The sequence below is a fragment of the Paralichthys olivaceus genome, chromosome 20 (genome assembly GCF_024713975.1).
Source record: "Paralichthys olivaceus isolate ysfri-2021 chromosome 20, ASM2471397v2, whole genome shotgun sequence".
Classification (NCBI taxonomy): domain Eukaryota; kingdom Metazoa; phylum Chordata; class Actinopteri; order Pleuronectiformes; family Paralichthyidae; genus Paralichthys; species Paralichthys olivaceus.
In genome coordinates this window covers 17,326,883-17,354,033 of record NC_091112.1, presented here as the reverse complement: position 1 = coordinate 17,354,033, position 27,151 = coordinate 17,326,883, and the positions used below count along the sequence as shown (strand labels likewise).

The following is a 27,151-nucleotide window of genomic DNA, read 5'->3' as shown; positions in this document are numbered from 1 at the left end:
GCGCATGCGCGGTAGCATTTAATCCTCCCACTGAGTTACGTGTACAACACCTTCTGACAGCGGAACATTAAGAAAGAAGTTCCGATCGCAGAGTTCAACTCGTCTGCTGGTGTTTGTTGTGGAGCTCAGGTGATGTCTGCTCGCCTTGTTTCCGCCGCCCGCTTCACAAAGTCGCTTTAATGCCCTGGTTCGGGTGGAGAGGGTTTGTTGGTGAAGCTAGTTCCGCCTTGGCTCTGACCCGGTGATGGACGGCGGCGACAAGTGTCAAAAGTAACCCGGGGGGTCGACGAGATACAGGGGAACCACGTCTCCTGTGTGGCGGGCACATCTCCACACAAGCGAGGCGGCCACTGGAGAAGGTGAGAGGTTTGTTTGCCACCATGCACTCGTCTTTTAGAGCGACAGCTAATTTCTGCAAGCTAACGATGCTAATGCCACAGGACAGGGGCAGTAGCCACCTGTTGCTGGCTCTACTCTGGCTAGCAGCAGACACGGATTAGCATTATGCCTGCGGTGTTTTGTAATGCGTGTCTATCTTTAGCCCACAGCCCTTCTCTCTGTTTAATTTAGAAAACACGCAGATACAATAAAACAGTAGAAAGGACGGTACTCGGACTGTCAAGGAATACCTGAGGCTAGCTGTGCACAGTTAGCCTCAGGTGCAGGTACAGGTACTGCCTGTGCCTGTATCTGATGTAAGTTCCCATGTGTTGTTTGCTGTAGGCTGAAGACCTGAACAAACCTTACTTCTGACGTGTTGTTTGAACTACTTCTCCACAGGACACTTAACAACCAGGACAATGATTCAAATCCTGTGGTTTCTACAAAGAGGGAGGTTTCAGGTGTGAATTACTTGGAGCATTCTACTGCATTCCTTTCACAGGCCTGTCTACTTGTTCCAACAAGCACCCACAAGCTTTCAGCAGCGATTGAAACAGCAATACTCCCCATAGGAGAGAAGAGAGAGCACAAAAGGAGCTGCAGCTCATTGTATGTGATCTGGATAGGCTGCATTGTAATCAGGCCGTACGTGTTATTGTCTTTGTATACAGACAACTGCAAGTTGTTGCATCTCACAAAGATTATCGATCAGAGATGTTGAATTACTATACATCTCAGTATAAATGTATAGAAAGTGGGTGGCAACATGGAATGAGGTTGAAGGATTGCCAGTGAGTCGCAGCAGACTGGATGCAAACGGAACTAAATGGAAACCCACCACGGCATGTAGCTGCAGTCATGTTTACGATGGTGCTTTCTTTGGCAGATAACCGGCTGTTTGTCTGGAGGGAATGTTCGTGGTCGTTTCACATTTTTAAATTGGATTTGGTGGGAAGTTATGCGCATACTATCTAGAGTTACATATGATTACATTTTCTAAACCTGCACAGAAAGACTTTGTACAGGTCTTTTGAATCAGTTTTGATTTGGAAATAAACTGCTTAAGTGGCAGACTTAATTAAAACAAGCCTCCACGGTTAGAATATAAATGGATGGAACACAGAGATGTGTTTGAGCATCTGAATATTGTGGGACCGTATGTGTGTGCCTTATATAATCAAATGTGTGAACCATTAACAGCTAAGAGCTACCCATTGACAGTGGCTCTTTTAAGTCCATGCAGCTCGCTCTCTAACCAATTCCACTTTGGCTCTTTATTTAGTGATTGCTAAGTCTGCAGAATGAAACTTGGCACAATAGCCGATTGTACTCCTCTCCGCTTTGCAGAGCTCGGTCCCTTTATCCGATGAACTGGGAGTTCTTAATGAGCTTCCTGTGAACAAACAGGATTGTGTAAAATTTATAAACCGAAAACCAGTGTGAACCGAACACAGCTGATTTTAAACATTGACTTTCCAGAGGAATCGCATGAGTTTGAAGTACCTCTGACATGTTGCAAAGTGTGTCATTCACCGAGCTGGCATCTCAGGAGTTGTTCTTGCTTTGCCATGGCAACATAATCTATCTGTTGGTTCCATTAGAACTGTTTAAAAATGTACATTATTAAGGTTTGTTTATTTTGGATTGCTACATTAGTAGAAATGGAAGTGTCTTATTTTCAATATAATTTATGACTATTAGAGTTTATGTGTTTTATTTGAATGACAAGCAGCAAGCCAGGAAATAAGCTTATCAAGTTAGCATGACAGCAGATGAAAGTGTTGGTTTGTAAACATCTCTGTGGCTCTGATCTATGAGAGTAAATTACATCCAGGTTACCATGACTCACATACTGCTGATATGTTTAATGCAGGCATCACGTGAGACAATATGCATTCTTTGAAAAGCTCGGTTGGTTATCAGCAGGGAAGGAATGGTGGTGAAATGATGGTTAAAGAAAAAGATTTATTGAAGATGATGCTGAGATATTGAAACCACAGACAAGTTATTTTCAAGAAGAAACTGATACATAAAACGGGAATAGCACATCATGTGCTCTGATTATGATTTAATTGGTTGTTGCATGATCATGGAATGTGTTGATTTATAAAACAGTGATTTGATGTGATGTGTTTATTGCATGGGTTAACATTATGATGCAGACAGAGAAGTGTTTACTCTTGTTCATTTACAACCTGATTTAATCACCTCATTTTATTTTTCTGCCTTAAACATGTATATTAGACATATGGCAATTTATTGACATTTTTGCTGAATTCAGCCGGACTAAAGTGTCATAAGGTGTCCCAAATATTTCACACATTACTCAGGGTTTTGCAACCTTATTGTGTAAACAGGACTGAAGCCTCACCTCCATTATAAATACAAAATAGGTGTGCACTTGCGTGTAAGTGCCGAAATACCTCTGTTGGATCCTGTTTCTAAACCTGAAAAGCGGGCTGCCATTTTCTTTCTGTTCGCTGAGTTGTACTCTTTATAATGCTGACATATTCAATGTGGGCCTGATACACAAAGAACTGCATAGAAGTAAATTGAAGCCGGACATTTCCTGTTGAGCTTTTGGATGCTCAGTGAGATAGTGACAGGGCTGGGCATGAACCTGTGTTGTTTGGACATGTTCATGTGGTGTCCTGAATTACAATATGGGGAATAGTACAGCAGCTGTAGTTTCCTGTGTTGTATCCTCACAAGGCACATTAACTCACCTCTGTTAGCTTTGCTGCTAGCCTGCACCAGCTAACTGTTGCACACCGGGAGGATATTTGAGAAGAGAATTAGGTTGCAGTGGTGCTGAACTTTATCTAGTGAATTATTTGTGAGCAAATTCAACTAGTGTATCAACTTCTCTCTCTTTATGGGCAGGTTGGAAAAGATGAGTAAATATTTGATTACTTTATTTTGATATTTTGTGTATTTTGGGGTAAACAAGGTCAGGGGCTTACGTGTCTTTTTCAATACAAAATAGCATTTACGCACCTTTTTATGGTCGTTTACTTATGTGTTGTCCAATTTTTTTAAAGTTTGAGTCAAATTCAACACCATTGTTTACTGAGCATTATATGACAGAAAACCACCTCATCTTGCCCCCGCCCCATCTAACTGTTGCCTGGCATCCGACCCTTGCTCTCCCCTCCCCTCTCCTTAGTGTACAGCGCTTGCTGCTTGCACACTCTCAAAGTCCAGTCTCTCTTGCAAACTGACCCAGCTGCTGTAGGTCCTTCCATGCTGTATAAACGGGTCGACGTGACGCAGCAGCTCATCAAAATGGGACACAGACATACGGTGGACTTTTCTCTTTTAACAGCTGCACACAGATCAGCTGTGTTGCCGATGTTTTAGCACCAGTCATAGGCGGGTTTAGCCTCCTTTTTTGGGATGATCGAGGACCCCTAAAATTACTCTCTGCACACCTAGCAATATAATAATGTATATTTGGCCTGCATTTCAGACGTCCATCTTTGGGTTTTAAATACACTGCTCAAAAAAAAATATGGGAACACTTAAATCACACATCAGATCTTGATGAACAAATTATTGTTCAATGGAAAACCCATTGAGGGCTGGAATCAAATCCAAATTGAAAACCAAAGTAAAAACTTGAAATTACAGGCAGATCCAACTTGCATGAATTTCATCACAGCAACTAATAATGTGACTCAATAGTGTGTATGGCCTCTGCATGCACTCTCTGGGCATTGAACCAGCAGAGATCATAGTGAGCTGAGCAAATAAAGTTCCTTTGTTTTTCTTTTAGATATGCCCTTTTACTATTGATGATTTATATCTGGGTTTATATCTGAATAAATAAATATATATATATATATATATATATATATGTATGTAATATTGCTATTTTCAAAGGTAAATATTTGGCAGTCATCCTATTTACCGATGTATTTCCAGATGAGTCCATTACTAAAATGGTAATAGGCCAATGAGAACGTTCATGCTCTTTTGATTTAGAGTTTGCTATCTTGTCAATCTGTACTACCCATATACAGTCTATGGTACTACCACAATAACTGAACAGAGCCTTTTCCTTCTGCCAGGGTTTTTTTTTCCTGAATTAGGTCACTGTAAAGATTTAACTGCATTTGATCAATCATTGAACTCTAAATCCTGCAGGTGCTCCTCTGAATCATCTGTGCTGTACATGATAGTTTAGAACATTGACAACCTGAGGAAGATATGGAACAGTAACATACAGACTAGAGAAATGCTTATTGACCTTTTCAGTGAATCATTTTGAAGTGGTGTACAGTCATGCGATCCTGCCTGCAGCTTTTGAGCATGTGTTGTGTTTACATTTCACACAGACACTTGTCAAACCAGTTGGACTGAACCAAAGCTGTCCAGATAGAGGTTTTGTCCATAAATAAGCAATTACCATAAAAAGTTCAAGGCAGGGTTGGTTCTTTTGTTTTTGCATAGGTGTTTAAGGAGTTATATATAGGGACTTTCCTGAATACCAATTTTTGTGGCTTCAAAGCATCAGGGAAGACTTACTCACAAATATTACAGGCTTTAATGGAGGAGGTGGTTGGAAGAATCAGACAACAATATACTTTCTTAGCCTGCAGGTCGGTCCTATATAATAAGAGAAAGCAAAACATTTTATCCTTCCTAAGACAGCTCAGCTGCTACTTCCAATAATGACAATAATATAATTTATATCAATAATGTCCAGGAAAATATGTGGCCAAACTAAATTTGTTATTGTGAAAGCCTTAGTGGTAATGCATAATAATGATAAAAAGGAAGCATTCAAATACTAATTTGAAAGTTGATTATCATGTCAACAAACAACGTTTTTTTGGTTGTTGACATGATTTGATTCACCTAAGTATGTGTATATGTAGTGTAAATTTTAAGCATGTTCAGTGTGAATTTCAACTGTAGATAAGTGATGAGAAGGTCAAGTACTTTCCTCCCATGTTACAGTCTCCCTTTTATCCTGCAGTTTGTATTGCGCAGCGTAGTTAGTCACATGGGTTGGGTTATACCAGTTTGTTGTCCAGGGACTCTTGACATTCCAAAGTGCAGACTGATACTGCTGTTTGCACCCTCCCCTGTTAGTGATGCTGCACCTACTGTTTTGAACCAATAACAGGCAGAGCCATCTTTTGAATAGTTGCTGTGTAGTTCACTGGGAGAGAGAATGATCACTGATTGTCTGTATGTTTATTAATTCGAGCTGCTTATCTGTCCTTATCATCCTGATGTGGACTCTCTGCTGCTCAGTCCCTCCCGCCCACTGATCTGTCTTAAAGCTACAGTACAATCACAAATTGTGAATTCCTAACTAATGATTTATTGACATTATATTATAGAAAATAATATTTAAAGTAAACAGCATTACAATGACTATTACAGGAAAAAGACAATGGAAACAATCTAAATAGATAGATGTGTATGGATTGTTTTTTCCAGTCTGAACTGAATCACAGATCTCATAGAATTTAGTGGAAGTGGTTTCTCCATTGTTGGTAGTTTGTGGAGCTTCGTACTGGATCAATGTTTAATATAGGTGACTAAGACCGGCAGAGAATAGCCTTTCTTGAATGAGCAAATTCAACTAGTATAAAACTGTCTCACAAAGCCGACTTAGAGCTAATAGGGGCATTATTTTAATATGGACCTCCTGTTTAATTCAAATATAATAAAAACTGCCATCCACCCTGATGTTTGGATTTCAATAAATAATGTCTGATTTGAGTTATTCAGAATTTAAATTTATTTCAGCAGTTTCTTTCTCTCACAGAACATGACAAATATGGCTCATTGTGTGTCAAATCATCCCACTTTTGGTCTGCACCATCACATATCTAAATGAAATTTGGCATACTGATTCGGTCATATGAGAAAACTAAGGAGCTGCAGTTGTATGCATTCAGATCCTAGTTAAAGGTCCAGTGTGTAAGATTTAGGTGAAAGGGAACTATTGGCAGAAATTTAATGTAGAATAATTCTCATGATGTTTTCACAAGTTCGTTTAATCTAAATTGTAGTTGAGTTGTAGTTTTCTTTACCCCAGAAAAGGCCCTTTATATTTAAATACTTTATATTTACATTGAGGGGACCCTTTCTATGGAGGCTGCCATGTTTTTTACATTAGTCCAGACTGAACAAACTTAACACCTTTTGAGTTTTTATGACAACTGAAGCTGCCACAGGTTCTTTTTCACTTTTGAAAGGGGAGGGTGAGGTGAGGGGTGTTCAGCTGCAACATGTAATTTCAACATGGTCAGAATTACCAGAGGTCAGATGTAGTTGTTTTGATTTTCTAACATACAATGTATGTATGAGTTTTTTTTATAAATGATCTTTAGCCAGTCTGCTGTACTAGAAAGTGCTTGAAAACAACCCCCCAAAACCGTCATCTCAGTTTATTAAGTAGACCTACAACTAAAGCCATCAACAGTCCTGCAATAAATCCTCCTCCAGGAAGGTTTCTCGAGGCGTTGACTCAACTGGAGGCTCATTTTGAAGGCTGCAGTTTATTTGGTTGTGGAATAGCATTGCATTATACTGTCGTATGTCTTAATATTTAGTTCACCTCTGATAAATCAGTGAGGGTAGACAACCCTGTATGAGTAGTACATATCAACAGCCAGCTGTACTCAGTTAAAATGAGTGATAAATCCCAAAACAAGTATAGAGACCCTGTGAAATAAACAGACATGTCCCCTTGACTGTGTGGTGATGACTGCAGCCTGAGTAGAAGAATTTTTTTCTCTGAATGGTTGTCACACAAAAGCTGTCTTTTTGTGTCACCTGTGAGCTTTACACATCTCTTCATGGATGAGATTTATAAAACTAAATTGCACACAGCATGCATCAGCCCGTCTTGTATTTTAAGAGTGTATTTTCAAAGCAAGAGCAATATGCATTTGGGAAACTAATGTATTCCCCTGGTCACTGTCGTTGTGTGATGACATGAATTAGACATTTTAGTTTGCTAGTGAGCTAATTAGTGCACTATTTTCTTTACTAACACAGCAGAGCTTTTTGTTCAGCTTCAATCTACCCCCCCATTAGCTGCAGAAAACATCCAATCTGTTGAGTGCCCTGAGAGCCATTCATTGATTTACTGAGTAATAATGGACAACCAGAGCTACCTTAAGTAATTAGAATACGTTTTGTTGGATTAACTTCAATATCAGCTGCTTTGGGATTGTGCTTCCTTCTACTTCCTTTTTTGAATTCACTGCAAATTACACTATATTTCCTCAGTGCGAAAAGTAATTCAATAATTATAAGAAAGATATTTGTTTATCCTGGAGTCTCTTTTAACAAACAACTTATAATGAATTAATGTGTTGTGTTCTGCTGTATTATTGAATATCTACCAAATTATACATGTTTCCTTTTGTTTATCTGTTTCAGGAACTGCTGACCGCTAAGTTTTGGACTCCGTGATGGAAAATCCTGGTAATAAAAAAGTTTTTTTTAAACTGCAGTTTAAAATTTGCTGGCAAACAAAGAATTCTACTTGTGTAGAAAAACCAAGTTTAACAGAGTTTAAATATTGTACTTCGGAGTACAGTGACTGTACTGAGACTAATGTTATATATAGATAACTGTAGTATCATGATGACGGAAAGTGGTGAGTCAGAAACGCAGTGCTCTGCTTTGAGGGGTTGGCCCTTTGTGACGCTTTGTGCTGTTGACGCTGCAGCTATCTGATTGGCCCTCACCCAGAGGACACACCTGTAGGTAAGCAGAGCTGCCGGTTTTTCTCAGTACCACGCATGGCCTTGTGTGGGTTTCACCACTGACCTCGTTCATTTGACGACCTCAGTGTATCACGTATACACTCACATTGCTCAGAGGACCTTTGTTCCTGAAGTGTTGTTGTGCATTTGTGACATCTGTGGGAAACGCTTGGGATGGCTGTGCAGTCTGAATATGTCTGTGAGTAAACATGCTTTCTTTGTGTTGGATGTTCAAATTTGAGGGTTAAACATTTCAGTTTCAAGTGTTTTAATTTACTTTGGAATGTGTTCTAAACTGTAGTTTGCTTTCTTGTCCTTTGTTGACATTATTATTATTATTATTATAATGGTTATTATTTATACACTTATACTTTGGTCAATGCCAAGGCAGAAGAGGGCATAGCTCCACGAGTACTCTACTGACAATCAGGCCATGGCAGGAAGAGATTAAGTAAGCTTGATCTACTCATCCCTGCCATGCCAAGCAGTAAAAATAAACTGGACTTCCTCCTCAGCGATTTTCTAATAGTGATATGTTTCTCTGGCGAAGCCTCACATGTTCATGTATTTTGATCAGAAAGGGTAAAGTCCTCCTGCATGTTGGCTCACATGATTTTAGTTGTATGTTTTGGGGATTGTCATGATGACTTAATGTAACAACACTTTTCTTAGTCATCAAGTTGTTGTTCTGGTTTCTGTGAGGCCTTGTGTTCTCAGGTTTGTTTCAAAGCCTGGGAAATGTTTTTGTCTCCATCTGCTGCTTCTCTTTCGAAAGAATGAAAAGAGGTTTCAATGAGTCATGAGTTAGAAGTTGTCAACCCTATTTATTAAACAGTGATTTTCAAGGATTGTTGCCCTGATTATTGACCTTGTACCAAAAAGCAGATGTGTGGTCTTGCATTCCACACATTCCTGTGTCAGTTGCTCTTCTGTGCTGTAGCTTTAATTGGACTGTAGAGGGAGCAACATATACGTGATGTGAGCTCCTTATGATGTTTTTTATGTCAGAAAACACAGGGATAGTCAGGTCCCTCTTTCGTTACCGAACACTCTTCTTGTTTTGACCTTTTTTAACCACATAAGTTTAGGGCCAAATCTATGTCTAATATTGAACCGCAATAGCAATATCATGCTGTTGTTGATCAAATCTTATAGAAAGACAACTATCTCTTGTCCCCTCATCTGTGAAGACAATGCATCATATACATGGTGGTACTCTGCATTTCCTGCCCTCTAAGAGGACAAGTTTAACTTTCTAGAAACCACGTTTTCTCTGATTAGCACTAGAATTTTTTTTTTTACCTTTTCCTACTTTCTAATTTTAAATCTAACATGCAAGTCTGACTCCCACACTCTGATTACATTTAACAAAATAACATAGTGCTCTGCTCTAATAGAAATATTCAGACACAGAGTCCTTGTCTCTGTCCAGCATGGGCATTTGGATATTCGGACAGTCATATCTAATTTTACTTTTTCGGGGACTCTGGACTCTAATAAGGCTTTTAAGTGTCCACGTGCATTTCATAGTTTAAAGGGACAATCCCAAGAGAGTCACAGGACACCTCCATGTGTCACTTCCTCTTCTCTGGCACTGAGCTCCACCTTGGTCCCGGCTCACCTTCCACTTCTCATGTTACCTCACTCGACAGAGCCCACCCCTTGGCCTTCAGGGAGCACTGTCAGTCTGGGAAATGTTGCTAGTGGGGGGCCCCACTGCATCGCAAATCCCTCAAGGCTTGATGGCTGGACCTGCCAAACCTCAAAGCTCGCCTACTGCGAACTTTGCCCCTGAAAAATCTACTCTCAGGAATGAAAGGCATTCGAGACTGCCGGATTACCTTTTTGGCGTACCTTATTTATGAAGTCAGAGCTCCAAGAAGGGAGGGACCAAGAACTGAGTGGGTGAGTGTGCTTGTGTTTTAAAGCGAAAGAAGGAGGGAGTACTGGAGGGAGAGACCAAATAACATAATTGGCAGGGAGGGGGAGTCAGGAAAGGCAAAGACGACACAAGTGAGCAGTCAAAACAGTCTTAAGTTAGAGGAGCTCCATGTCTAGTTGCAGAACAGTGTGGTGGCTTTAATTTTTTCTCTCCTGCCACTGGCCTCCGGAGAGGCAGGGCCAGGCAGGCCATTTGGGACAGAAGCTGTAGCATGGGACAAAGTGCTAGCAGTGAGACAGTGGCACAGCAACCAGCCCAGCACAACACGGGTGAGTCCGAGGCCAGAGGCTTAGCACTGCACGATATCAGTAACTCTGATAGATTTTAGATGTCTGGCGAGCATGTTTGCATTTATTTAGAATGGAAAGTATAGTGTATACATGTTTATGAACAGGTGTTTTGTGAACCAGAGAGAAACTGGATAGAGGCAGGTATAGACAGGTGTAGAAGAATGTTTGTAGATGGAATGTGGTGATTGTGAAATCTACAAACCACACAAACTCCTCTCTGTCTGCATGCTGTGCCCCATCTCCCTATATAAAAAAACCCAAACAGATTTGAGGGTACAAGGCACCAACTTACAACAGCTCTCCTCCTGTTGATCTACATTTTTAACTTCAGTCACTTCTCAAGTTAGTTCCATAGGTACACAGTTTGCCATTAGGCCCCCAACTGTCTGGTTAAGCAACCGTGGTAATAACAGTTCAAACACATCAGAACCTGTTTTTGCTGTCAAAAGAAGGATCCTGTCACAAGTTGTATTTGCAAGTTTAATAACACAGCTTGCAGCTATTGGAATCCAGCATCTGTGTAACGCAGGCCACCCGTTTGTCTGTCAGCTCTTTCCTGCTTAATATCACAGACTGTAATTTCGTCGTAGCCTTCGTTATGTTAACTAGAACCAATGACTTAATTTGAAATTTGTTGGATCAACATTTGCTTTATATTTTTACTGTCGGGTTTCCCTACAAACACTTTCCTACACGAGACAAGTAACATAAGGACATCCTCTTTGTTACATATTTGCTCTCTGTGCAAGATGTATTTTTAACCCCTGGTGTGAAGTTCTTTGTGGCTGCTGGCAACATATCATGTGACTGGCATGAGTCATATGGACAGCTTGATCAGAGGAGTGCAGGGTTATTGCATTAGTGTCAGCTGGGTAGTGCAGCTTTCATGCTTTTATTAGTTCCTTGAGTTTGAATGGCTCCTGTAAATGGAACATTTATGGAACATTTATAGGAGTCCATTTTGTTCAGTGTCGCAGGTTCACTGTTTAAATTCAGTTTATAAATGCAGATCTGTAGTGTTTGTGTTAGTGTTAGGTCTTTTTCCTCTCAACTGTCTTTAATTCTATGGTTGTTCTGTGAAAAGCTGCCATCTCGGTTTGTTGTGTTCCACTGTAAAACAAAGTCACTCACCACATCACACTTGGATTCTGTTGCAGCTAAACCACATCAGTATTATCCCAGTTCACTGCCAATCTGACCCCGCCCAGTTTTATACCCACTGGTGTCCGGGTTATGTGTCAGGAATAGCTGCGAGGGCCAGTGTACCGCACAGAGTTCACTGACCTTTGCATGCATTTCACACACTTCTTCAACAGCCTGCTTCTCTTCACAAAGTGTGTCGACAAAGTAATGTAAACATTTTATGGAGAGACTTTTGCATGGAAAGAATGTGATGCAGAGGTTGTCAACACAGGGTGGATGCTAATTAAACTGTACTTTACCATTGATGTTTTGGTTATTATTATTATCAAACATTTGTTTTCATGATAGATTTAAATTGTGGAGACAAAGATACACGAACAAAGTTCAATGCTGAACAGTACACTTTTCTGTTCCATTATATGACACAACTAAGTGTATCATTGCAACAGTTTGTCATTCATCCACTATTTCCTTTATGTGTTGAATTGAACATATTGTTAATAGTGACCATGATATTACACATATTTGGGATAATCCATTAGCAGTTAGCATTTTCTGACAGATATATATATTCTTTGTAAATGTTGAAGTTATTCAGTTTCAAAATGTTTATTTAGTGCTGCAACAATTAGTTTGTTTCTGTTAATGACTTACAAACTTAGTTTGTACAAAGGCTGTTTGAACAGTGTTTCTTCACCCTGTACTGTTCTCCAGCAAGTAGCGCTGTATATTAGGGCTGTCAATTTTTCGAAACCATATGCTTAAAATAAGTTGGAAAAACATGCAATACATTAGAATGAATTAGAATTCACTGACTCATTTCAGTGTCAAGCTAGGAGGTGTAACTACCCCCTCCCCCGATGGCTTTGGGATGTCTAACTGTGATGTCACACATTGCTGTATGTTAATGTGGGCGTCGACCACCCCTAGTGCCCCTAATACAAAGATTCAAATTTGAGTAACCCAGATTTGTAAAAGGTTTTGCTGTTTATCAAGTGTGTCATTCTCTGCACATCAGGACAAGTTTAGCACAACAACCTCCATTCAGACTCAAAACAAATATTATCGTGATATTTGTTGTAGCAGACTCGTTATATAAGTGCAATGGGAGAGGCTTACTGTAAACAACATAAAGTCTATCCAATCTGACATATGGAAAACTACTCGTATACTCACAGAATGTGGTCTGATTGTGGTTGTCCACATGAAACATATTTATCTCAACTGTAAGGAAACGGAAGCCACAAAAAACTGTTAGGGACCGAACCAATGTCTGCATAGCCGTGTTTTTGTCAGCTCCTATAATCCTGATTGATCAAATTCAAGTAGGGGGTTAATAGGTCATGCATCAATCATTAATACTACCATTCAATACAGAAAAACGTTTTTTTCCACCAGAGGAGACTGATGTCCTGAGCTTTCTTCTATGACTCTTAAATATTGGCTACATTTATCTGCGACCTTGAGAAACTCATCTACAGGATATGTGCTTTATGGGGATTAGAAAAAGGTAACAATCCCTTTTAAATCCCTCGGTGTAATATGTGTGTGACAAACCTGCAGAAACTAATACCACCCCCAAGTTTAATTTAGACCTGCCATCAAGTTATTAGTTAAAGCTAATACTAAAAATGAGAAGCTGCAGTGCTTATTATTTGTGCTAAACCTGAATGCTACCTTTATGCTCTACACTCACTTGTATGTTGCACAATGTTGTGTAACTGCTGTCATACGACTCACTGCGTAAGAGTTATAATGCTGTTTTCACACCCAGTTATTGCTGTCCTTGCATTTTCCATAGTATAAGAATAACTTTTGACTCAAGGTTTCTGTTTTCTAAACAGTTCCGTTTTTTCATTTCGTACACATATAAAAAAAATTAGATGTTACATGATCCTATTCGTCTCACCACCATGCAAAAAATCACATTAATTCACACCATGTTGTGAATAATGCCAGAAGTGACTGCAATAATTTCACTGTATGTGTCATGTGACAGCTGACACAGTGAAGCGGACAGTCAGAATGGAATTTGGACCAACGTTTTGATGCTTGGTCCTTTAGTGTGACAGATTAATAAAGCAGCAGCACTGCCCTGTTAATGGACATGGATAGACTATTGCTGCAAGAAAAGATGGATGAGTTTGTTTTTGGGCATTGACACTAGTCATGCACTGAAACAGGAGAAGTCTACTGTTGGATGTAGTAGCAGGCAGCTGTGCAGAATATGAGGGTTTGTTAATACAATGTATCAGCTACGTTACATAAACACAATTAACTGCTGTAGAAAATGATGTGTGTATTGAATGCTGACGTGCATCATTTTTGAAATGTTGTTCTGTCACAGGTTTTTAAACACGTGTATCTGATGTGTGATTGTACTGAAAGAGAGTGTGGTGACTGCTTTGGCCTTCAGGCTACTCACAGATCAAACAAACTTGACAAAAACAAAGTCATTTTAGTTTTCTTCTAAGTAATATTTTGCAGTGATAGAAATGCAGCATGAAGGTCATTGTCAAATCAGTGTGAAAAGCTTTTGATTATCTGCAGTACTGGTGTCAATAAAAAAACATGTTCACCTGTGATCTTCTTTGTCACCATGCCATATTCATGCAGATGATGAGGTAGACCTGCAACACGGCACAACAGGGGGCGAAGAAGCGAACTCTGGTGGGGGAACACCTCCGACCAAACGCAAAGGCAAATTCTCTAAGATGGGAAGAATCTTCAAACCGTGGAAATGGAGGAAGAAGAAGCCAAGTGAGAAGTTCACTGAAACGTCTATAGGTATGAGAGGGTGGTATATTTTCACTGGTTGTTCTCATTGCAATATACTTATTTTAAATGTTTCCTTTTTTTACAGCTTTGGAAAGAAAGATTTCTGTTAGAAAAAGTCGCCAAGAGCTGATTGCAAGAGGGCTTCTAAAAGACATCCCAGAAAATGGTATGTAGGGGATAATAGTTTAATCTTAAAAACCATTCTATGAGTGAAGTGGCTCCTTCTTTAATGATAGTTATTTCACTGTTTGTGTCTTTATGTACAGTGAGCAACAATGTGATTCACTCCAAAGCTCCGCCAGTGAAAAATGGGCACCCTGTGTCAAAGGACGTGGACAGGGTGTCGGAAGCTGGTGCTCGAGTATCTCGTGGGGAGTCTGACATGAAGGGGAATCACCTCAGGCTGCCCCAGGGAGATGAACGTCGAAGCAGAGCCCCGTCTGATGCCTCCCGAAGTAACCGAGCACCTCTGGATGTGGACACTCATGCACGGATGACTGTGGACACAGATAGACGAAGCCGTCTGCCATCAGATGTTGATAAGAGAGGAGGATCATTATCCAGAGGAGCTCCTCAAGATGATAGATACCGCAGAGAAGAGAGGAGAGATGGAAAAGATGATAGAGAAGAACGGGGAAGGAAGGACAGGGAAGACATAGAGAGAAAGGACAGAGATAACAGAGATAAGCAAGACCGGAGGGATGACCGTGAGAGGAGAGACGAAAGGAGGGATCGGGATGAGAGGGAAAGGAAAGATCGGGATGAGAGGGAAAGGAAGGATCGGGATGAGAGGGAAAGGAAGGATCGGGATGAGAGGGAAAGGAAGGATCGAGATGAGAGGGAACGGAAGGATCGGGATGAAAGGGAACGGAGGGACCAAGACGAGAGGGAACGGAGAGATAGGGATGAGTGGGAACGGAGGGACCGGGAGGAGAGGGAACGGAGAGATCGGGACGAGAGGGAACGGACTGACCACGATGAGAGAGAAAGGAGGGATCACAGAGACAAGAGAGAAGATAGGGATCGGCGGCCTGAGAAGGAAAAGCGAGAGAACCGAGGCGAAAGGAAAGATGATAGAGAAGACAAGGGTAGGAAAGATGTGCGGGGAGAAAGAGATGATAGAGATAGAAAAGATGACAGAGACCGACGGGAAGACAAAGATAGAAGAGAGGACAGGGACAGATGGGATGACTGGGCTAAAAGAAATGAAAAAGAGCGACGAGATGAGCGGGAAAAGAGGGAGGAGAGGAGAGACAAGCTGGATGACTTGCGACCTTTAGTTAGGCCGGTCTCTGAGATGAACCTGCGGCCTGTTCTACAGAAGAGCTCGTCAGAGGACAAGAAGAAACCTCGTCCTGCCTCAGAGTCTGAACGGAGCAGCACACTGCCCAGATACAGCCCAGCCACAGAGTTCAGAGAGCGCTCAGGTAACGTCTCCCCCTTAACTCCATTCAGCACTGCAGTTATTATTCAGAAAGTTCGAGTGAGAAAGTCGATGCTTTGTCTGAGTGGGAGCCTATCGAAGGAAACCATGAAAAATCCTGCAGCCATCACGTTGTCTTGGCTCGCTGTGTGACGCAATTGATTCTGATGTTTCACAACAGGATGAAAAGTGGATAAGGCACACAAATCAGGCAGAATTTTTTGTCCAGCTCTTATCGAGAGAACCTCATAGACAACAATTAATTTTCTCGGGCTCCTTTGTTTATCAGTGTTAACTGTTGAGATGATAAGCAGTGATTTGAAGTTTTGAATCAGTCAATAGAATGTACTCAACAACATACATAGATTACAGCTGATTACAGTTTTGTCAAAAGAGCCTTCTAGATCCACTTTAAAACATTTTTAAAACTGCTGCTGCCTGTCGCCTCGATGCTGAGATTTCATTAACTACTGCATTCATTATTCACTAGTGTTGGAGTCAGTGAGTGAGTGTTTTGCTCTGTGGTGTGTAAACCAGTCTCCTGATGGTGCTGTCAAGGCATATAGAGTAAATGATTAAACTGTTGGTCTGACAGGGGTAATGCAGCTGGAACAGTAAAAATCAGGCTTTCAAATATTTAGGCGAGCATGAAAAGAGCGAAGAAGAAATCATCGGGACTCCTCTGTGCTTCTTTGATCCGTCTCCATGTCTGATTCTTGTTATTTCTCTTATCCTGTCTTTCATAAAGCCTCTTAAAGATTTGTTTGTTTTATATCAAGGTTTTCCCGCTTGTTCTCAGTGTTTGGCTGTATGTGAGGAGCCTTTTATACTTTTTATAAGAAACTGTAGAACTCTTCTCGTAACCTCTGTTAATGTCTCTGTTTGTGAATTTGTGCTTGTGGGTGTGTGTCCCCTCTGTAGAGTCTGCCGTTGTCCGCTCCACCCCTGACCCTCATTCAGCACAAGACTCACAGCAGGAACCTGCCCCACCCCGGCACGCTCTGCTTCCCCCAAAATCCCTCACCGCTTCTCTGACTGAGACTGGCAGGAGTTCTACCCCTTCCTCCTCTTCATCCTCCTCCTCTTCTTCAACCTCCTCTTCTGCTCCTGTAGCTGTAGCTGTGGCTAAACCGCCAAGGACTGTCTCCCTAATAGTCGATGACCCATCTCGACCCTCCCTCGCTGCTCCCTCCTCAGCTGATTCTGACACACCACCCCCTGTCCCTCCCCATGCCAAGCAGCCTCCCGTCCCGCCACCCAAACCCACCAACCGAAACAGCAACGCTGCACTGCTCGGTGAGTTTGTTAGTATCTGCTTCTGCAGTTTTAGTAGCTGGTTTTATCTTTGTGTACTTTTCTTTGTGCTATTACTCAAAGAAGCTCTGCAGGAATTTGATAAGGGTGGAGACTGTACTCAACGTTGCTGTTACAGTGTGTCTCAGAACTGTAAAAGTGTATTGCATACTCGGACTGACACTTGCACTTCACACGCGCACAACTGTGTATTATTTCAAACATACTAATAATGTTTATTGTGAACATAGTGGAAAAGTAACACAACTAAGTAAAAATAGGTTCTACTACACAAGTTAGTTATACCATAGAGTAAAGATATATCATAAAATGCATCCAACCATCCCAGAACACGTGGAAGTGAATCCATTTCACAGGAACTTGGATTTCATTTTAGTAGCCTAAGGTCAAGGTAACATATTTTAGTTTTTTCCTGAACTTGATATCAGCTTGAGGGAATGTCTTTCACTTGGTCTCAAATATGAACTGATTAGATTTTGGTGACTGGAAGTCAAAGGTTAAGGTCACAGTGCCCTCACGTTTCTGTGAAAGTGATATTTCAGGACTGCCAGTAGGGAATTTCATTACATGTGGCACAATTCACTTTGACTCATGGATGACCTGATTAGAATTTGGTTGTCAAAGGTCACTGTGACCTCTCACACACACATTTTGCCTTGTGAATGTAATATCTCGGGATAATCTCAATGGAATTCTTTCAAATGTGGCAAACATGTTGACTTGGATTCACTGATTAGATTTTAGAGGTCAAAGGTCACAATGACCTTATATGAATCTGGGAAAAAGTGGAAATATGTAGATTGAAACTGCACTGGTTGGTTCAACCGTAGTGCTGGATGAACCATCACACTCTGAGACAGTGTGTTTGATTGCAGTCAACATGGTTAAGATGTTGTTTATGAGGAGATTGTAAGACTGAAGACATTGATTTATTCAGAGTTGTATTACATTATACAAGATATGTCAAGCTAGTGCTACAGGAGCAGAGTAGCAGTGTATCTATGGCCTCAGCCCTGAAATGTTCTTGTTGATCAGAAGCTCATTCAAATAAAACAACGTTTGTACAGTGTCAGTTAGGATTTGGATTTACATGGTATGTTAAATGGTATAACGTGGTGTTAAGATGCTACTTTGTGTTTGTTTTTCCATTATTATTTTTGACAGTTTATTGTGTGGTTGGTGTGTGGAATACGGAAGTGAGTAAGAGTCTTGATGGTGGAGCAAGATATTTTTAAAGTATAAAAAAAAATAACTCTGATTCGCCGATGGAGGAAAGTGAGTGAAAGCTAGTAATTAATAATAGATATAATATGTTTTGATGGTTTTCATCATATTTAGTTCAGTAAGTATTTTTCCCTGCACTGATGACTGAGTTTTATTCTTCATGATGAATTTTCAAACACATACCCTCCAATAAGAAATCTATCATAATATATAAAATCTTCTACATGACACTAATAAAAAACTAGTGTTGTAGCACTGCTAGAATTATTTTTCCATTTAGTTTAAAGTTGTCATTTGTGCTGCTGCTTGGTGTGATTTCTATCAGCTTTATATTTTTAAAATAAAACACATAGGACATTTTCAAGGCTTGTAAATATCCTCTCCTGAATCTCTCTGTGAGATGAGTCTGTCAGTGAGTCAGCCGCCCATTGCTTTGTAGGTGTTTTCCAACATGTTGTGTGCATAACCACCATTCTCTGGGGAGGGAAACTGCACCAGCTTATCTCTGCATCATTTGTGCAACTCCAGCACTTCTCTGGAAGGCAGATAGAAACTGATTGGCTTTTCCTATTTCATATCCTTTGTCCCAGCATGCCACAGCTGCTCTCGGTTACAGCCCATCCAAGTTTCTTCTGTTTTAAACATTGTCTGTTGCAGTAGAAGTAGTGACTACATTTCATTTGTAACTGCTACAGATGTGTGTTTTTACAGTACCGTATTGACACTCTGAGTTTACAGTGTTAATGTGTTGGACAGTGTCTGTTTAAGTGTATGCAACTTTGGAAATAGTTTACATGTATTCAAATCAGGGGGCCTTGATTATGGCAAAAATCTTGATTATTTTGATAATTTAATTTAGTTAAATTATTATTTAACATGATAACTCATTTGAACTGCTCTTCACACAAACTGACAATAACATGTATCAAGTTATTCCTAGATGATGAATCCTGATATCCTGGCTGTGCCCGTCATGTTACGACTTGTTTTGTGTTTGGCAGGTGTTGGCATTTTTTTTTTTTTCAATGTGTTAAAATACACGTCTCATAAACTCTAGAGCAAATCAAACAAACACAAAGTAGACTTAAAGTTCTGTTCATGACCAAGTAGTGCTGATGCTTATTGCTAACGTGTAAAGTGAGCACAGGTTATTTTATTATAGATCCCTTTAATTGGGTTTTTATAATTGTAGCCAGGATACATACTAAGTGAAGCACTTTACAATGTTAAAGTCAGCTTTTCATTGGAGAAACTTCATAAGGTGACAGCTTTGCTCAATCAAACTCAGTTTGGAATTTCTACATGGGAGTTTCTTGTTACTCACTACATTTATGCACCAGTATCAAAATATCTGCAGTCAGCATATATCAACAGTTTAAAGAGTTTAAACAGTTTTAAAACAATGGATGAGCTGGAATTTGAGAAAACTCACTCATGATGAAAGTATTTGTCAGTGGGAAGTACCACTTTGTGTAAACAGGAGGATTCACTAAAGCATTTTTTATCTTGTGCTTAGAAACTTGAGCTATTGCTCTACAGAGGTTGTTTATCATCTATGAATGGATGCACACTCTGCGTCTGGATAGTGTAAAACCCAGACAAACATTATCCCTCCCATATTCCCTCCCAGCTTGGAATGTAAACCCAGCCCCATCCCTGACATCTCCACTCATTTTTGCCAGCTTCCTCATTGAACAGGGGTTCTAAGGCCAGGCAGCCTTGTTACTGGACCAGCTGGAGACGTCAGAGTGAGCTTGGCCTCTACCTCTCTCTACCTGTGTACCTGCGGCAAAGCGATGCAGGGACCTGCTCAGGTACCCAGCAGGGGCGCAAGATCTCAATCCATCTTAGTGAAGTCTGTAGAGCGGTGGTACAGGTCCAACTGCTTCAGTGCAGATGCAACTCTCCACCTCCGGTTTAACACCAGCACTTCATCGCATGCGTATTGCAGCCATTGAAGTTGGCAGCTCATCTAACCTAACATTGCATGGGAACTGGATGGATATTTAATGTGCAGGAGTGCATTGGATGTGTTTTCTGATCACTTTGAATGTTCATGTAATGCTGTTGATACAGTTGTTTGTTAATCTGCCTCCACTGACTCAGCATAAAGCTCAGCTGCAACAGGACTGTTACTTTTTCTCACTCACTAAAACCTTTGACAATTTGCTTTTGTGCATATTTAAAATAACACTAACTTCACCCTTTACAGAGTGAATGTGCATCTTCCCATTCTGACAGCAGGTAATGTTTGTGACTATCAATTTATATCACCAGTACTGATTATGTTCTTGGCTGGTTTATTCACAGCCGAGCTTTCTCAGCCTGGCAGCGGCATCATCATTGTTCCAGCACATGCAAAGCGCTCTCCACCAACTCCACCAAAGAGGATGACCCCTGTCACCAAGCGCCACTCTGTGGATCCTTCCCCTCCTGCTCAGGTCACTGAGTCTGCAACCGATCCAGCTGCTGCCCCTGGACAGGCGCACCCTGCTGTCCCCAAAGGGTATAACAGTGAGGAGAAAACGAGTGCAGCAGCTCCTCAGACTGCCACTGACCCGCTGCCTTCACCGCCGTCCCACATACCTCCATCACCTCCCAGGTCTCACTCGCACCAGACGCCCGGCACCACCTCCTCTGGCCCTGTGCCCACCATACAAGGAGATCCACCCAGCCCGACCACAGAGCCGCCCAGCCATCTTCCAGCCATTCCCCTGCACATCCTCATCAAGAGAGCCCTGGCCAGCCCTGGCCCAGCTCAGCCCAACCCGGACGGTTCTCAGAGAGCCCACTCACTACTGTTCGATTCTCCTCCAGAGTTCCTTACCGAGATGGGGGAAAACTCGAGGTATTCACTACCCATCACCATCGAACCTCTCAGGCTGTAAGTGTTCCATTTACTGTACATACATTGTGCACCTAGTCAAAGATGTTGTTTTCATTTGAGCACCACAAACTTAATCCTCCAGAAGAAATCACACAGCTTTTAAATTTCTGTTCCTAGATCATTATTACTTGATGGTTTATCTTAATTAAAACTGATGTCAATGCAAGGAGCAAGAATTTCATCCAGCATACACAGCCTCCAATTTGATGATTAAAGAATAGTTGCTTTCTTATTCAGGCCTCACAATACAGAAGAGAATCATCTGCAACAAAGTGAAAATAAATCCTGTGACTGAGGCACAGAGTCCTGGGGTTCTCCATATTTTAAGTTTATATATTATATTTTAGTTTGCTGATGTAGTGTTATTTTAGCTGCCGTTCTTATTTAGTGTAGAAAGCTTCCAGTTCTATTCTCTAATCTCCTGCAGCCTGGCCTCAGATCAGGTGTTTCTTTAGTAAAATGAAAATGGGTCCAGTTGTCTAGTTGTGTTAATTGTCACTAGTACATTTTTCAGCATCATCATAGATAGCCTAGTTTGGATTTGAGAATTTTTTACAAAAGCTGTGACCAAACCTCAGATCTAACAACCGGAAATCAGCCTTCAGCACTGTTAAAGCTGCCGTGTTTCTGTTTAGACCTGAAGACGATGACTTTGATATGGAGGAGGAGCTGCGGAAGGTTCAGCCCCAGAGGCCTCCCCGCCAGCCTGACCTCGAGCCCCGCAGCCGGAGGGGTTTGATTGGGGACCCCAGAGTCAGTGTCATCCCTGAGGACGGCGGCCACGGGGACAGCGAGGAGTCTGACTCTGATGGCCCCATCCTGTACCGAGATGACGACGATGATGATGATGATGACGACGATGAGGAGGGCCCTCCAAGTAAGTTTTGGCTGTCTTGTACTGCTGCCTTAGTTCTATGGGAGAGATAAAAGTGCTGCAGTTAAGAATACCCCTCAACCTTCAGAATGTGAAAACTACCTGAAAATACCTGATCACCTCTTTCAGTTTGATCACAGCATCAGGTCACCTTCAGATTATACCTGTAATCAAGTGGAGGAAATGTTGCCTATTTATCATAAAACTGGCTACATTAATTTTCATCCCGACAATTTGAGGAATTCATGCTTTTATTTGTCTTTCTAAAAGCACTGCTTACTGATCATATAATATGCACTGTTACTTTAAAGTGTATTCAGCATCATCTTCAGCACCACTGGATGCAAAACTTTAGAAGGTCTCTCTGCGTCTGTGTGCATGTCCAGTACCTTCTAGCAAGCCTGTATGTGTCATGTGTGTAACAGGTGGGCTGCTGAGTCGTGTGAAGAGGAAGGACACGTTAGCCCTGAAGCTGGAGAGACAAGAGCGAGAGGAGAGGGATTCTCAGGAGAACCATGACAGCAGGAGTTGGCAAAACATGGAGCAGTGGATGGCAGTGAGGAACAAGATCAGCAGTACGCTGACAAGGTAAAGGACTTGCATCATGTCAGCTGACTGATGAACATGATAATGATGCACAGTAGATCTCTATCATAAGATTGAATGTAGAAAGCCGTCTGATGATTAAAAACTGTCACAGAGCTGGAAGGATTACGTCCATTATTTCAAATGTAATTCATATGTTTGAGAGGCTCTCCATGGCTCTTCCATCCATCTCTGAAAATGGTTAATCACAGTGTTCTCCATCTTCAGGCGCCTGAGTCAGAGACCGAGTGCAGAGGAGCTGGAGCAGAGGAACATTCTTCAAGGTGAGAGTCTCACTCCATCCATGCCTCACCTTTTCTTTCAGGTGTGGTTATTTCAGTTTGATTCTTCAACACCAGAAGGTGAAAAAGATAATTCTCATCCTTTGCTGAACTCAATCATCTGCATGAGTCATTTGTTCAGTGGATAGCGTTTTCTTTTTTCAACTTCTTCTTGCCTCAGGCATATTCAGTAAACACGCAGCAGTGTTTTACAATGTTGGTAGGGAATCCAGGTTATTGAGATAATGTCTGCAATAAATACAACTGAAACTCAATGGACCAGATGTGTAAACCATGTTCTAATACACCCCCCACACAGTATGGTATTTATAAAGATGATTTCCGTGCTTACTTTAAACCAGACATTTATGTATTTTTAGAGGAGGTTAAAGGGTTAAAATCACTCATTATCTACTCACCACTGTGCCAATGGAGGGGTGAGTGAAGTATTTGAGTCCACAAAACACTTTAGGAGTATCAGGGGTAAACTTTGTTGCAGCAGAATCCAATACAGTTGAAGTCAATGGTGAGTCCTTCTTCATACTTACTAAAACAAAAGAAAAAACATAACATGTCTCCATACTACTGGTAGTAGTAGTGTCTGCAAGCCCCAACTTTCATATTCGACTCCAAACAGCATCTTTTTTTACACTTTTTTTTGCATAAAAGTCCACTGATATCTTCCTGTGAGGTGTAGTCACGGACTGCCTGACGTGCTAATGTCCGCTAGGTAAGCCACGGTGGATTTTTAGGCTAAAAACAAGGTATAAATAACGTTTTTACGAGTCGAATATGAAAGTTGGGGCTTGCAGACACTTGGATGACACCACACGAGCAGTATGGAGGCATGCTATGTATTTTCTGTTTTATTACGTCTGAAGAAGGACTCACCATTGACTTCAATGGTATTGGATACTGCTGTTTACCCCTGAGACTCGAGAAGTGTTTTGTGGACTCAAACACTTCACCCACCCCTCCATCGGCATAGTGGTGAGTAGATAATGAGTGCATTTACATTTTTCTCAGAACTATCTCTTTGCAATGATATATAGTTTATTTTTTTCCAGTCTCCTCACAGAATAGTTCAAATTACAGTTATCAAATGCACATTACAAATGTATTATTCTTTTTGTTGATATGCATTTGGTGCATTCCCTTGTTTCCTTGCTTGATCTTTTCTTTTCATCGTTTTTATGTGAGACACATTGATCCTATGAAGAGGGAAAAGCTGCATTGTAGCAGATTTAGCTGGTGCAGTGTCTATCTCCGGTCCCTGGGCAGGTATAAACAAACAGTAATACAACTATTGCAGTTGGTCGGGTTTGATATTAGTGCTATAAACTATGTCCCTGACATTAATGAAAGTGACTGAGATAAAGGATCACTGCCAGTGATCATACATATGTGTGATCAGTGAGACGCTGACATAACACAAGGCTGTAAAACTGCAGCTTTCTGTATTGACCAAGTTCAGGACAGCTGCGTGAGGACATCACCAATCTGACTCGGTAAACCTCAGCAAATCATTTGGTAACCATGGTAACATGGCCGCACATCAGGACACGAGAACATGGCGTTTCCTGATCGGACAGTCAGAAGCATTGTTTTGTGTAGCACACTGTGTAGTTGGTGATCTATTGTGACATAGATATCCAACAGTAATACATAATACGTCTCAGAATCTGTCAACAGGTTTTGATCCAGGATTCATTCCACCACACTGTATTTCGCCTGTCCTCAAATGACTGGACCAAGATGAATCTTTGTACTTGCGCTAAAACAATGCAGCACCTTGTGCAGAGCGAGGCAGTGATTTATAGATCCCTGTTACCGCAGAATGCCAACGGCAGCTTGGATGAAATGTACCTGACTGGCTGAAGTGTTCACTCCTCTCCCACGGAATGTGTTTCCTCTTACAGCTAAGAACGAAGCAGATCGTCGATTAGAGAGATGCGAGATCAAAAGGCGGCTCACCAGAAAGGTCAGGAAGAGACGTTATCATACATTTGACAATATATCTGGGTTGTCATCATAGTATTTTGAGCACTTGGCTTCAATAATTGTCCATTCTTTCACCAGCTGTCCCAGAGACCCACAGTGGCCGAACTCCAGGCGAGGAAGATCCTGCGTTTCCACGAGTATGTTGAGTGCACCCACGCCCATGACTACGACCGGAGAGCAGATAAACCGTGGACCAAACTTACTCCTGCTGACAAGGTAAGACTCAACACATTCTCATCTACTCACACAAATAAACCCAACATTTTTTTTCTTGGGCATTTTTATGCCTTTTTTGTGAAGGGACAGTGAAGACAGCCACTTGTATTTCAGGCAGTGAGAATCCCTGGACATTCACTTTTATCAAGTGAATGACCTGGTCCAGGGATGCTTGAAAACATCAATTACATAAATCCTGTCTGTTTGTCTGGTTTGGTAAGAGTGGAAAAATAACTATAAAGCAGAGCTTTGATCACATGCTTTCTTTCTTCCTTTGTGTTGTGCTATTAACGGTTGAAGCCGATCCTGCTGAAGTGCTCTTTCTTTCATGTCTCCTCTCAGGCTGCCATCCGCAAGGAGCTCAATGAATTCAAGAGTTCGGAGATGGAGGTTCACGAAGAAAGCAAGATCTATACGCGGTCAGCCTCATACACAGCAACACATAAATAATTCACCCCAACCGTTTTCTAACTTTATTCAGCAGTCTCATCCATATTTTATAAGCTTTTTTTTTCTCTTTTGAAGATTTGCTTTATTCCCAGCTCTAAATATCTAGAATAACCTCTCGACCTTTTTCTTCCTTTTCCCTCCAGGTTCCATCGGCCTTAGCTGATCATAGTCAAACACTCCGACTGGGAGTAGAGAGGCGGAACAGGCCCCTGTCCACACAATGAACAGAACTTGTGGCCCACTTGGTTCATTTTTTTAACTGATTGCCTGCTAACCTGCTTCAGCTGATAAACTGGAACCACAGGGAAAGACGCCACGATCAGTTTGACCACGGCTGGTTCTCAAATTCTTTGACTGTGGAATTCAGGACAGGAGGAGTTTGGCGTCTGGTGCCAACACTAAAGAGTGAGGAATCCCTCCCCCCTCCAGCTGCTGGGGGCTCCGAGAGGGTTCGATTGAAGCGAAGAGGGTAACTAATGGAGGGATATCACACAGCCTCCCTCAGGGGAAACCACTCTCACCATGCCTTTACCTGCCTTCATGACACTATCTCCTTGCAGAAGAGGAGGACTACGCACATACAGAGATGACTGTAGTTACCACTGAATGAATCTGCTGTCTGTTCAAACACTGTTTATGTATATATCTATACATGTTTGTTCTACAAATGTCCACCCACAGGTGCCACGTGGCATCGGCCTTACTCCTCACATGATCTAATGCACTCATGTAATGTAAAATTTAGACAAAATGTCCGACAGTGTGTTTATTTAAAACTCGGTCGTATCTGCTTTTGTGTAGACCCTCAGAGCATCGATTCCAACCTACTGACCTAAAGTGTACATTTTACCGTATTCTATTGATCATTTAAAAGATTGTAATAGAGCACATATCATCAAATTTATCTAAGGCACCTTGAGTTCCCTAATCGAGCATTCAAAAGTTATTCAAGCAGGAAAATGTACATATTTAGATTTTCCTAGTTTTATGGTACTTTATATATTTAAGTCTATAGATGGCTGCAATTGTATAGCTGAAACATGTAGATTTGATTAACTTTATATTGTATACCTACAGTAATGCTGACATGTTTTAATTGTAAAGTATTTTTCAAATGTAATTTCAAAGTAGTAATGGTACAAAACTTATTTTTTCCTTTTTTTGATACAGAGATCTTTAAACTTTTTGCAACCACACTGTATAAATGAAAAATCCTCTAGAAATTAAAAGAACCAGTGATTTTCATTTCAATGTGGTGTGATTCTTCTTCTTATTATTATTATTATTCCATTTTTAATACATCTGTCTGCTGGAACAGTGATTTGGATTAAGTGATCATTTTAACAGCCTCTTAAAATGACCAGATGAGGGCAGTGTTATATAAATTCACACCATTCACCACCATTTCAGCCTGAATCCAAACATCTGGGGAAACTCATGATTAGAATAATTTCCTCCTCCTCTGAGTTCTAGGCCTGTGTGATTTACTGTCCTTATTGAAGAGTTATTTGTAAGTGCCCCTGACATTTCTGTGAACAAACGCACACACTGGTGTTTGTCTCTTTAACCTCCCCCATGCTGCTAATTAGCTGCATATTGACATAGAGACAGTCAACAGGGATGGAG

The 27,151-nt window shown here is 41.1% G+C and overlaps 1 protein-coding gene across 8 annotated transcripts; it reads left to right on the top strand.

Moving 5' to 3' along the window:
- Positions 1-26,776, top strand: phactr4a (phosphatase and actin regulator 4a). Of its 8 annotated transcripts, none has more exons than XM_069516247.1 (15): positions 1-359; positions 7,789-7,833; positions 14,109-14,279; positions 14,356-14,436; positions 14,537-15,697; positions 16,615-16,989; positions 19,914-20,045; positions 20,542-21,115; positions 21,754-21,995; positions 22,418-22,580; positions 22,806-22,861; positions 24,778-24,839; positions 24,938-25,075; positions 25,418-25,494; positions 25,669-26,776. In XM_069516247.1, exons 2-15 carry the CDS (start codon positions 7,821-7,823, stop codon positions 25,682-25,684), a joined length of 3,261 nt encoding a protein of 1,086 aa, XP_069372348.1. In that variant the 5' UTR covers positions 1-359; positions 7,789-7,820; the 3' UTR covers positions 25,685-26,776. The 8 variants fall into 8 exon arrangements, with proteins under 8 accessions (XP_069372348.1, XP_019946015.2, XP_069372349.1 ...); XM_069516248.1 differs by having other exon boundaries at positions 42-366; XM_020090456.2 differs by lacking the exon at positions 19,914-20,045.
- Positions 26,777-27,151: the final 375 nt, after the last annotated feature.

Coding starts and splice junctions, on each gene's coding strand:
- phactr4a (XM_069516245.1), top strand. CDS start 10,271: ATGGGACAAAGTGCTAGCAGTGAGACAGTGGCACAGCAACCAGCCCAG. Junction 16,990..19,913: donor CAGCAACGCTGCACTGCTCG/GTGAGTTTGTTA, acceptor CATTTTTGCCAG/CTTCCTCATTGAACAGGGGT. Junction 25,076..25,417: donor AACTTACTCCTGCTGACAAG/GTAAGACTCAAC, acceptor GTCTCCTCTCAG/GCTGCCATCCGCAAGGAGCT.